The sequence below is a fragment of the Dama dama genome, chromosome 19, assembly GCF_033118175.1.
Source record: "Dama dama isolate Ldn47 chromosome 19, ASM3311817v1, whole genome shotgun sequence".
Classification (NCBI taxonomy): Eukaryota; Metazoa; Chordata; class Mammalia; order Artiodactyla; family Cervidae; genus Dama; species Dama dama.
Window position 1 is genome coordinate 43690694 of NC_083699.1, and position 12704 is coordinate 43703397.

Here is a 12704-nt window from a genome sequence, read left to right on the forward strand (position 1 = left end):
GGATCTTCACAATCCAAGGATCGAACATGTGGCTCTTGTGTTTCCTGCACTGGCAGGCAGATTCTTTACCATCCAAGCCACTGGGGAAGCCAGTACCAGGTATACTGAGTTGCCAAACGGGCCACTTTTCTTTAAAATTGCAGCTCTTGTCTGCCTTCTTAGGGCAATAGGCAGCATGTCAGTCTCATAATCTAAAATTGCAGCTCTTTTGTATCTTCCTTAGTGACCCACACAGTGCGTTTTACACAGCAGACATTTAATAATGTTTTGGGAACTGAAGCTTCAGTTGCCTTTGTCTTCCCTACGGTTTATGGCTGCAGCTTTAATTCATTAGTACTTGCATTTCTCTGCCAGTCTTTAGAATAGCCAATGAGCTGTGATAGGATATACATTCATTAACAGATAATGGAAAGTTTGCTACATAGCATGCATTTCCACATCTTCTTGCTAAATGGACTCTGAATTTCATTCAGATAGTCACCCCTCATCTATGCAGACCTGTATCTTTGGCCAAGTACATCCAACCTAAAAGTCTAGAAAAAGGCTCTGGTTGTTTTAAACTAGTCAACATGTCTCAAATTCCAGGCCACAGTGGTTTACTGTATGGGGACCCATGGCTTAAACTGGGCCAGTCAGATTCAAGATGTTTCCTGGGGAATTTTAAGAGAGAATAGGTGATATAAATATTTCGCATCTTGCAACTTGTAAAAAATATTCTGAGCTCTGTATGTTAGTTGCTCAGTCATGTGAAACTCTTTACGATCCCATGGTCTATAGCTCACCAGGATCCTTAGTCCATGGAATTCTCCAGGCAAGAATACTGGAGTGGGTAGCCATTCCCTTCTCCAGCGGATCTTCCTGATCCAGGAGTTGAACCTGGGTGTCCTGCACTGCAGGCAGGTTCTTTACCAAATTCTTTATTTCTGAACTCGAAGAAGGAAGTTACTAAACATGGAGTGGGCAGAGTTAAGAGAACTATAGACAAATTCAGCCTTTGTGGTAATGATGCTGTGATCTCTAGACAAAGGACTAGTGTGGTTTGGGCCTTCTGCTGTGAGCAAGCGAAATTGTCCTAACAGATCCAAAGAGTACAGTGATGAAACATTGAAAAACATTTAATTTTTATTCATCCCAACTCAGTCCCGCCACATATCCTCTGAACATTCATTCTTTGCTTCATTCACAAGGATTTCTGAGATAAGTTGTGTTTTTTGTTTCTCCATAACATTCCTTCAAATTATTTCCTCTCCTGGTGGGGCCCCTTGCTGTCTTTCATTGCTCAGTATCTATCCTCTTTTCAACCCCTGTCTTTCATCTAGGCCAGATAATAACTATTGTAGTACTTACATTTGGGTATTACATTATTTATGTGTCTGCCTTTCTTGGATTTCTTGAGACCACAATTTAGTTTATGATCCCTAAACTCAACTAAGGGTCTAGTTAGTAAATTATGAATAAATGAATATGCTATAGTTCTTAATTCTCAAAAAGAAAATATTAGGTTTACCACAAGTAGCTTCAAACTTAGAAGGTAAATTCTACTTTTAACCAGTCTTCAATAAAAATTTTGACTCATTTTTCCATCCATAAATCCAGTTTTGATTATTTTTTTATAAGACACAGCACTTTTTCAGTGACACATTATAAGATACATTTTAAAAGGAAAGAGACTTCCCAAATAAATTTAATGTTAGAAAAAAATGTGCAAGTATTTTCTCTGCATGCATACGCATCTCAGGATTTTAATTGCTTTTTACTTCAGGAAGGTTGTGATGTATAAACATTTTACAAATTCGATCTCAAAAAAACAATGATTTGAGTAATCTGTACTTTAATGTAAAAACAAAACATTAATTTGTTTGGTTTCTCATACAATGCGTTTATTAAACATTTCAGTCTCAATAATTTCTTTAAGATGTTAACATTTAACCTTGCAATGGAGCCTAAAACCCACTCTATTCATGGGAGTATATTTTGGACTTTTGAACAACTTTAAGAAAAAATTAAAGCCACAGTCTTTAGGTTGTGCTTAGAGCAAAGACAAAAAACATCCACTCATTCTTTTCCAACTAATAAAATGCCTAATGATGCAGTTTCTACTATGGTATTATTTTAAATTTATTATAATAGTGTTAAACATATTTTCGCTTCTGTTACTGAAGCTCAATATATCATCTGCAAACATTAGTTATTTTCACTTAATTTCGATTTTAAATGTTGATTTTTAACTTGGGTTCCAGGAAAATTCCAGAAAAATGAATATCTGCATTTAGCACTTTTTTTCTTGCCCTCAACTATAAATTTTCAATACAATATGACTTACCAGGGAAGCTGTATCAGGAAGTACAACTCTTCAAAATCCCGTTTTAGAAATAAAAATAGCTATTTCTGCATCAAAGAAGGGATTCAGAATTACTGGCATTCTGAAGGAGTATGTGCTTTGATTATTGTTCCCACCTGTTTCTTTTTTATTATAAAGTGGCAACTTATACACTTATATATATGAGTATATGTATATATACATATATATATAAAGTTTTGCATTCAAACCTCTTTATCTGCAATTACCTACGACGAAAGAACACAAATCAAATAAAAACTCTATAGAATATACCCTTATTTCAGAAGCATGTGTATATATACACATATATATTTGTAGAACAATTCACTGTTTTGAAGGTGATTCTGATTTATAAAATGCTATTTACAGGTTTATGACAGAGAAAGAATCTCAGCCTTTTATGATATTAAAATAAACAGGGGATTTTTATGCTGGAGTGTGTTTCACCTGGTGCAGATGAAATTGAGCAACATGATGGAAAACCTTCTTGGAGCGTGACCTTAGAGACGAAGCCTTGAAGGTGGAATCGTAGATTTGTTATTTCTGGGTCATGTTGAAAAAAAATTACTGTTGATGTAGTCATGCTTCTCCACCAGGGAATTATTGGTCCCAAATTAGGACTGTCAGACTTTTCAACTCACAGTAATATTCTTCATCCTTTACTTTTGTCTTAATACTCTCATCTCTTGTAGTGGTACCGCAGAACCACTCATCTACATAGAATACCTATCAACAGGATTGTCCTTTTCTTCAGTAGAACAATTCTTCTAACAGCTATCTGGATTAGAATGAGGCCCATAAAGCAATCATTTGTGTCAAATTAATGTCTTTTTATTGTGCTAATCCATAATAACTGAAAAGGTGCTATGAAATTCATATGCAAAATTCAAAACTCAAACTCTTACCATGATCAAGGATAAGCTGACTTGCTGTCCTCCAGTTTCCTGAAGTACAAAATCTCTCAGTTAGCCAATGGAACTTCAGCACCATTTTGTTTCTATAGCTCAGACTTCTAGCTTAATCATTAGTAAGGTATACTGGCCAGAAAACTACTTTGTGAGATTCTCAAAAGTTTTGTTTTCATTCTTAAGCCCACTGATTTTGAAACATGTTATCAATACAATAAGGACTCTTAGAATAAGCATATTTTACCTTATATTTACATAGTCAATTGCAAAGCTTTACTGAAAGTCATAATTTTGCTGAGACTATCCCAATGCATTTAAGAAAAAAAAAAATAGTTTACTTATAGGAGAATAAGTAATGGGTAAATTGAGACCCAGAAATTGGATGATGAAAATTAAGATAAATATTGTGCATAAACCTGAAAAGCAAACTCTTTAAAATGGCTCATATTTTTGGAGGAAATAGAATAATAATATGTACATATCTGACAATATTTTAAAAACCTAGATAGTGAATACTGAATTCTTCTATTAAAGGCTTTATGTACTTAGAAAATAAGCAGCGGTTAGGCAAAAGCTCACCCTGTGCTCTAAACCATAGCTTTTGTCAGGTTAATCTGTTAAAGAGCTTGAGATTTCCAACAATTTATTTTCTGAAATTAAGTATAACTTAACAAAGCCAATTTCCAAATGTTTCACCATGGTGAACATTTGCTTAAATGATATGGAGAAACGCAAAATACAAATTGGGTAGTTAGAACTTTCTTCAGTGCTTTCAGAAAGGGGGAAGATGTGCATCTAGATGTAAAAATGATAAACAGCCATTGTAAATAAAGGGAAGAATTTTGTTGGAGATTCATATCTTTATCATATTTTCCATAATATTGAACTAGATGAGATATATTCTGTCATGAAATCATCAGTATAATTGAAAACACTTTGTGAAACTGTCAACTGTGTCACTTGTGAGCTTGTGATGTGTGTATATGTGTGGATTGTGTGTATGACCAAAAAGTTCAAGTCATTTTATGCTAAATGAGCCTGGGAGCCATTTTGTAGAAGTTTCCTTTTTATTTTTTCCTAAATAAATAAATAAGGCTTTGTGCTTATAATTTGATTGGTCCTGGAAGTGACAGGTGCATTTATAATCAAGTTGAATCAAGAGTGACAAGGAGAAATAGAACTCGAGTTGTATTTCTTTTTACAAGGGCATTCTTTTCCTAGAAGAATAACATTCTTTTCTTTAGTTTAAATGTCTTTATTTCTTACTTTCCAAATATTTTGATTAAACAAATAGCCCTTGCAGATGTGTGTTCAAAATCCTTGCCAAGATGCATAACTTTCATTCTTTGCAACTGATTAGACGAATTCCTTCATTTCATTTTCTGCTCACCTCCTGATAAGAGAAATAGAATACTTGGTGAAGGACACCGACCACTAATGATCATGTGGAGTGAGGGAAATTACAGTGACTTTGAAAGAATACAGCAACCAATGACAAGGTCATTAAAGTGAGGGCCTAGAGTTTCTGCAAAGTGTATATTTTAGGGAGTATTTGGAACAATACATGCTGGACGGAAGAGCTATAGGAGAAGTAACATGCTAAGTCTTCTCATTGGTAACATCCATAAATCTGCATATATTTTTTAATATTCTGTTTTGTTTTGTTTTGGATGTCTCTACACCATTCCTGATTTGTAGGACCAAGATTTATTTTTTTCCCAAGGCAATTGTATTCATTTCTTCTTTAACATTTCAGTGTTCCTAACTCTGCATTTGCCTAGGCTTACACTCTTTTTTTTTTTTATTACTTTAAGCCACTCACTCACAAAACCCTGTTGTGTGAGACAACAGGAGCCTCTGTCGGAACCATGGCTGTTAATTTAGTATTATTTCTCAACGCCCCTTGAAAATCCAGGGTATAACAATTTCCTTCTGTGTTCTAGGAGACAGACTTATTTTCAAATAGATTTATAAATGAGGCTATCTAGCAACAAACAATTTACTGGCTTCATAAGATAGTAAGTTAAGAATTTCACAGCCATGCCTCCCAATTCCTTGGTGAAGTTTGGAAAATGCTACATACAGAAAACTTAGTAAGGTACAAAGGCAAATATAGATACAGCTTGCTTGCACCAACTTATTAAGATTTATTTCCTTATGTAAAACACCTTTTCCTTCCTTTCTGCTGCAAGAAATGGTATAAAACTCTCTTCTAAGACAGCTAGACATTTACCTATACTCTAAAAGGTGTCCACAAAGTAAAAAAACAAAAAATCAGATCAAATGGTAAAACCACATAACTTACATATCACTGCCAAGGCATGGCAATAACAAAGAATTTCCTAAAAGTTACTTCAATCTTAGAACAAGGAATTTTTTTTCTAAGTGACTAAAAGAAAAAAAAAAAAAATGAGCTCCTGAATTAATACTTTTGAAAAAAATATGATATTCTTCTAGGAGAATCTGAAACTCTTGTTAGGAAGGAATGAAATCAGCTAATAGCACTAAATTCAACATATGACTATCCTTTGCATAAAACAGTCTTAAATATTGATTTCAGGAATAAAATTTTAAAATAAAATTTTTCTTGATGTTAAATGATCCCTGGCTATATACCTTATAGGCACTAGAAGAATCTGTACTTCATACATGTTCAATATTATGGTAAAAATCCTGGAAACAGACTGCAATTTTGTGTCAATTCCAAATGCCCAAAGAAAATACAAATTCAAAACACACATCACAGCATTATCCATAGTTTAAGCCATTTAGGATATTACATCGATTTGTAAGTTCAATTCTCCAAAACCCTTTTCTTTAAGGTAATAACTTTATTTCATCTTTATTATATTTATGTCTTCATTACAATTAGTCCTCTATTAATAACAACAGTTTATTTTAATGCTTGTGGAGTCTTGATTTATTTTTTCCTCTGCTTTTAGGTGTGCTAATCTTTGTGCATGTGCATTTTCTACCACATTGCAACAGGCAAGCTTTGGTTCAATTTTCTTGACCTACACAAAGGAAGATTTTGAGTGCAGAATCTTAGCCACTAGGTCCTGGGTTGCCATTTTATTTTCCTCTCCTTGGGTGGATTTATTGGAAGGAAATGGGTAAAGGACAGGGGGAGAAAGGGAAGGGATGACAGCGGGACGAAGGGAAGAGTTCTCAGCTATGTTGAATCTTGATTCACAACTTTGCCTCCATTCATGGTCGGTGTTCCAGAACTTTTCCTTGAACGCCCTTGTTTTTCTCCAATTTCATGTAGTGATGGCTCTCTGTACATACACACTGGAAGGCAAAAATCACATCATTTACTCACAACAATAATGGACATCAAATTCAGCCTCAATAAACATTTCAGATTTGACTTTATTTAGTGTTCACGCCCATCACTAGCTCTTTTTCCTACCATGAAAATGAGTCTTTTTTTTCCCATTTATTTTTATTAGTTGGAGGCTAATTACTTTACAATATTGTGAAAACGAGTCTTAACTTAAAATATTTAATGGATACACAATTTTCTTCTAGTTCTATCAGTCACAACCTTTTAAGTCTTCCTGAGCTGCAGACATATAAGTGGTTTCTGTTCCCTTATAGATAAGGCTTAATAAGTTTTTGCTGTCTACTAACCTATATAACAGGATTTTTATCTAGTTAGAAGAGACATCGGGAGTATAACATTTAAAGGGGGGAAAGAGATATCTTGTTTTTCAGACTTTAGTCTGCAATCTAGTTCCAGTAGGGAAAAAAAAAATTCTTATTTACATGATCCTTTAATCTTTACCTTACTACAAGAAATATGATACTGTTGTATCAATTGCAATTTTAGTGCCAAGTTTCAGGGTATCCTATGTGAGAAATGATAATGGGAGAGAGAGCAGAGAAGAAAAAAACAATGCAGTTTTTCCAATTTCTTCATATTTCCCTCACCTAAGGTAATGAACAGTCTACAGCTTCTTGGTTATTCATCAATAGGAAATGTGGTTACGCAACCTTGAGATTTCAGTGAGCATCTATATAAACAGTTCTTTTTATCGTCTATTGTTTTGTCTGGCTGTAAAGCTCAGTCATCTGTGAATTATCACAGCTCTTGCTAGATTACTGCATAGAAAGAACAATGTTTTTCAATTCACATTTACTCTTGTAAGATAGCATCTATCAGCATATTGAGTACATTAAAACAGGTTCATTTTACTGTTGTGAGACAAATGTGACTGTATATGAGCATATGAAATATTTACTTAAATATCAAGAGAGAGTTTCATCTTTGACTTAGGAACAAACAATTGCATACCCCTATCTGTTGAATAATCACTACAATACCTTGGCAATCTGAATATTATCTCCAATCAAATTGCTTCTTCCTATAGACTTTGCCCTGGGACTAGAAACCTGAGCATGGCCATGAATAAATAGATGTTGTACGGTGGTTAAGAGCACCAATTTGGGAGACACACTGTCTGGTCCACTTCCACACTCAGTCACTTTCTAGCTCTGTCCAGCTGGACACCTAGTAAGCATCTAAAGATGTATAAGAAAAATGAAGAAGCTGATCTCTTCATAAAAATTCTGAATAAAAGATTTCAGAGAACACAGTGAAAACTGTTTTTACTGGAAATATACTCTAAAACCAAAACTAAATTAAGAGAGTTAAGAGACAAGTAAGTTTCTCCTCAGACTAGTTCAGTGATGAGGAGATAGGTTTCTTGCAACATCTCAGTAGGAGGGTTTCTTCAATGTTCATGTGCATTTGAATCACATAAGGGTATTATTAAAATGCAAATTCTGATTCAGAAGATCTAAAATGGGCTTAGACTTTGCATTTTTAGTAAGTACCCAGGTGATGCTGATGCTAGCAAAATCTGAACCACACTGTGGTTAATATAAAATATATATGAAAGCATGTTGATTCAGTATATCATGCACAAGTATTATATAGATTTTAAAATGAGATTTTAAAATATTTTAACTATTGCACTGAATGACCCCTCCAATATCTTCAAAGGACTAACTACCTTTGGCCTCACTAGCAAAGTGTACACAGGAAATTAGTTTAGAAAGAATAGATCCTGTAATTTTCAGGTAGTACCAGTAGGTAGTTCAAGGATCTGCTTTTCTTTCACAAAAGGCAGAAGATCCTTGTGTAAGATTCTATTGAAATCTTTAATTCTTCAAGCCTAATGTCTCTTATGTATATTTCTGTTATAGGGAAAGTGTCAAAATCCCCCAAACTAAATAATATGTTTATGTGTGCAAAGTATATAACCATGTGTCTATAACTAGTTAGTGCACATGGGAACCCAGAAGATGTAATGAAGTGATTGGATTGGAAAGCACTTTATATGATGCCATAAAGCAGTTTTTCCCTACTCTGTCACCTAGTCAGCTATGAGAATCCCCAAACTTGACCTGGGGCTTCCCAGGTGGTAGAAGTGGTAATGTCACCACCTACTATGCTTCCTTGGTGGCTCAGATGTAAAGAATCCTCCTGTAATACAGGAGACATGGGTTTGATCCCTGGGTTGCAAAGATCCCCTGGAGGAGGGCATGGCAACCCACTCCAGTATTCTTGCCTAGAGAATCCCCATGGACAGAGGAGCCTGGTGGGGTACATCCATGGGGTCATAAAGAGTCGGACACAGCTGAGTGACTAAGCACACAGCACAGCTAATGCAGGAGACGCAGCTGATCTCTGCGTCAGAAAGATCCTGGAGAAGGAAATGAGAATCCACTCCAGTATTTTCTGTGTGGAAAATTCCATGGACAGAGGAGCCTGGTGGCCGATAGCCCATGGGGTCACAAAGACTATGAACTGCTAACTCAGACCAGTTGCTCAGTCCTGAGCGACTCTTTGCGACCCCATGAATCGCAGCATGCCAGGCCTCCCTGTCCATCACCAACTCCTGGAGTCTACCGAAACCCATGTCCATCGAGTCAGTGATGCCATCCAGCCATCTCATCCTCTGTCGTCCCCTTCTCCTCCTGCTCCCAATCCTTCCCAGCATTAGGGTCTTTTCCAATGAGTCAACTCTTCGCATGAGGTGGCCAAAGTATTGGAGTTTCAGCTTCAACATCAGTCCTTCCAACGAACACACAGGACTGATCTCCTTTAGAATGGACTGGTTGTATCTTCTTGCAGTCCAAGGGACTCTCAAGAGATTTCTCCAACACCACAGTTCAAAGGCATCAATTCTTCGGCACACAGCTTTCTTCACCGTCCAACTCTCACATCCGTACATGACTACTGGAAAAACCATAGCCTTGACTAGACGGACCTTTGTTGGCAAAGTAATGTCTCTGCTTTTAAATATGCTATCCAGGTTGGTCATAACTTTCCTTCCAAGGAGTGAGCGTCTTTTAATTTCATGGCTGCAAGCACCATTTGCAGTGATTTTGGAGCCCAGAAAAATAAAGTCTCTCACTGTTTCCACCATTTCCCCGTCTATTTCCCATGAAGTGATGGGACCAGTTGCCATGATCTTAGTTTTCTGAATGTTGAGCTTTAAGCCAACTTTTTCACTCTCCTCCTTCACTTTGATCAAGAGGCTTTTTAGTTCCTCTTCACTTTCTGCCATAAGGGTGGTGTCATCAGCATATCTGAGGTTATTGATATTTTTCCTGGCAATCTTGATTCCAGCTTGTGCTTTATGCAGCCCAGCCTTTCTCATGATGTACTGTGGATATAAGTTAAATAAGCAGGGTGACAATATTTAGCCTTGACGTACTCCTTTTCCTATTTGGAACCAGTCTGTTGTTCCACGCCCAGTTCTAACTGTTGCTTCCTGACCTGCATACAGGTTTCTCAAGAGGCAGGTCAGATGCTTTCGTATTCCCATCTCTTGAAGAATTTTCCACAGTTTATTGTGACCCACACAGTCAAAGGCTTTGGCATAGTCAGTAAAGCATAAATAGATGTTTTTCTGGAACTTGCTTGCTTTTTCGAGGATCTAGCGGATGTTGGCAATTTGATCTCTGGTTCCTCTGCCTTTTCCAAAACCAGCTTGAATATCTGGAAGTTCATGGTTCACATATTGCTGAAGCCTGGCTTGTAGGAATTTTGAGCATTACTTTACTAGCGTGTGAGATGAGGGCAACTGTGCAATAGTTTGAGCATTCTTTGGCATTATCTTTCTTTGGGATTGGAATGAAAACTGACCTTTTCCAGTCCTGTGGCCACTGCTGAGTTTTCCAAATTTGCTGGCATATTGAGTGTAGCACTTTCACAGCATCATCTTTTAGGATTTGAATTAGCTCAACTGGAATTCTATCACCTCCACTAGCATTGTTTGTAGTGATGCTTCCTAAGGCCCACTTGACTTCATATTCCAGGATGTCTGGCTCTAGATGAGTGATCGTCATGAGTGATGGTCACGTGACCATCGTGATTATCTGGGTCGTGAAGATGTTTTTTGTACAGTTCTTCTGTGTATTCTTGCCACTTCTTAATATCTTCTGCTTCTGTTAGTTAGGTGCATACCATTTCTGTCCTTTATTGAGCCCATCTTTGTATGAAATGTTCACTTGGTATCTCTAATTCTCTTGGAAGAGATCTCTAGTCTTTCCCATTCTATTGTTTTCCTCTATTTCTTTGCATTGATCACTGAGGAAGGCTTTTTTATGTCTCCTTGCTATTCTTTGGAACTCAGCATTCAGATCTGGACTGCTAAATCAGTCTTCAAGAATGTAAAAAAAAAAATCTAATAAATTACAAACCATAGATTTTTGGCATAGAAATTTCTAAACTTCAGTTTAGAGACACAAAGAATATTACTCCTTAATTTTCATTAAATAATATATTTTATAGTTTTTGTGCTTGAATTTCTTAGTGTTGTAATTTCTTTTTAAAATTTCCTTTTGTCATAGACTCCACCCAAGACATTTGTTTTTAACTATTATCTTTTTTTGCTATTTCCCACTTACATATAAAATACCTAAGTTGTGACAACACAAAAGGTTGCCATTATAATTATCATTGCAGATAACTTTACTAATAATGTAATCCTGCTGGCCATCCAAGTAACAAGTCCCCAGAGTTTTCCAAGTTGGCATCTAAAATTTTTCAATGTTTCTAAAACAGTAAAAGTCACCAGTGTCATAGCAAAGTGTGCAACTTGCTCTTTTTTAAGGACAATTCAATCACAAATTTTCCTATTTTTCCATTAAATGAAGTAGTAAAATTCCAAGTTTGAAAAAAACTGTTTGAACTAGCTGGAAAATTAAGAGTAATAAAACAAATAGATTTAAGTCAATTTCTTGGGCTTCAATTTTCATTGTTACTTTCAGGTTCTCAGATGCCAATCAAGGGGTATAAATCTCAATCAAATTTTGGAATTAAAAGGTAGTTAAAAGAGCATCATCTAATTAGAAAGCCAAGAAAGAAATGACAGAATACTTCTCCTCCCAATATAATTTCTTTTAATAGTTGTATCAACACTCCAGAACTGCTATTCTGTCTGAAAGGCACATAATAAAGTGATGACACAGAATACAAGAAGAAAACAAAGCATAACTGTACTATAAAGTGCATTACACATCCAAAATATAAACTAAATTACTGTAATGTACACATAATCACAATGATAATCTCTAAAATTTGCATGCCAAAAATACATTGTGTATATTTTTTTAGATTTTTTTTTAATACTATATTCGGGTGATGGAATTCCAGCAGGGCTATTTAAAATCCTAAAAGATGATGCTATCAAATACAAATCTGGAAAGCCCAGCAGTGGCCACAAGACTGGAAAAGATCAATCCTCATCCCAATTCCCAAGAAGGGCAGAACTAAAGAATGTTCAAACCACCAGACAATTACATTCATCTCCCATGCTAGTATGGTTATGCTCAAAATCCTCCAAGCTAGGCTTCAGGATTACATGAAGATAACTTCCAGATGTTCACGCTGGGTTTAGAAAAGTCAGAGGAACCAGAGATCAAATTGCCAACATTTGCTGGATCACAGAGAAGGCAAGGGGATTCCAGAAAAACATCTACCTCTGTTTCATTGACTACACTAAAGCCTTTGACTGTGTGGATCATAACAAACTGTGGAAAACTCTTAAAAGAGATGGGAATACCAGACCATCTTACTTGTCTCCTGAGAAACCTGTATGTGGGTCAAGAAACAACAGTTAGAACCCTGAATGGAACAACTGACTGGTTCAGGATTGAGAAAGGAGTCCAATAGGCTGTTTACTGTCACCCCGTTTATTTAACTTACACACAGAGCACATCATGTCAAATGCTGGCTGGGTGAGTTAAAGCTGGAACCTAGATTGCTAGGAGAAATATCAACAACCTCAGATATGTAGATGATACCACTCTAATGGCAGAAAGCAAAGAGAAACTAAAGAGCCTCTTGGGGGTGAAGGAAGAGAATGAAAAAGCCGGTTTAAAACTCAATATTAGGAAAAAACTAAGATCTCAGCATCCGATCCCATCACTTTATGGCA

The 12704-nt window shown here is 36.1% G+C and overlaps 1 protein-coding gene across 4 annotated transcripts in view; it reads right to left on the bottom strand.

Moving 5' to 3' along the window:
• Positions 1-1767: 1767 nt before the first annotated feature.
• FGF12 (fibroblast growth factor 12) overlaps positions 1768-12704 on the bottom strand; it is a 412502-nt gene continuing 401565 nt past the window's right edge. For all 4 annotated transcript variants that reach the window (XM_061166833.1, XM_061166834.1, XM_061166831.1 and 1 more), the window contains one exon: positions 1768-6540. In XM_061166833.1, coding sequence (XP_061022816.1) covers positions 6422-6540 — 119 coding nt within the window. In that variant the 3' untranslated portion in view covers positions 1768-6421. The remainder of the gene's footprint in view (positions 6541-12704) is intronic.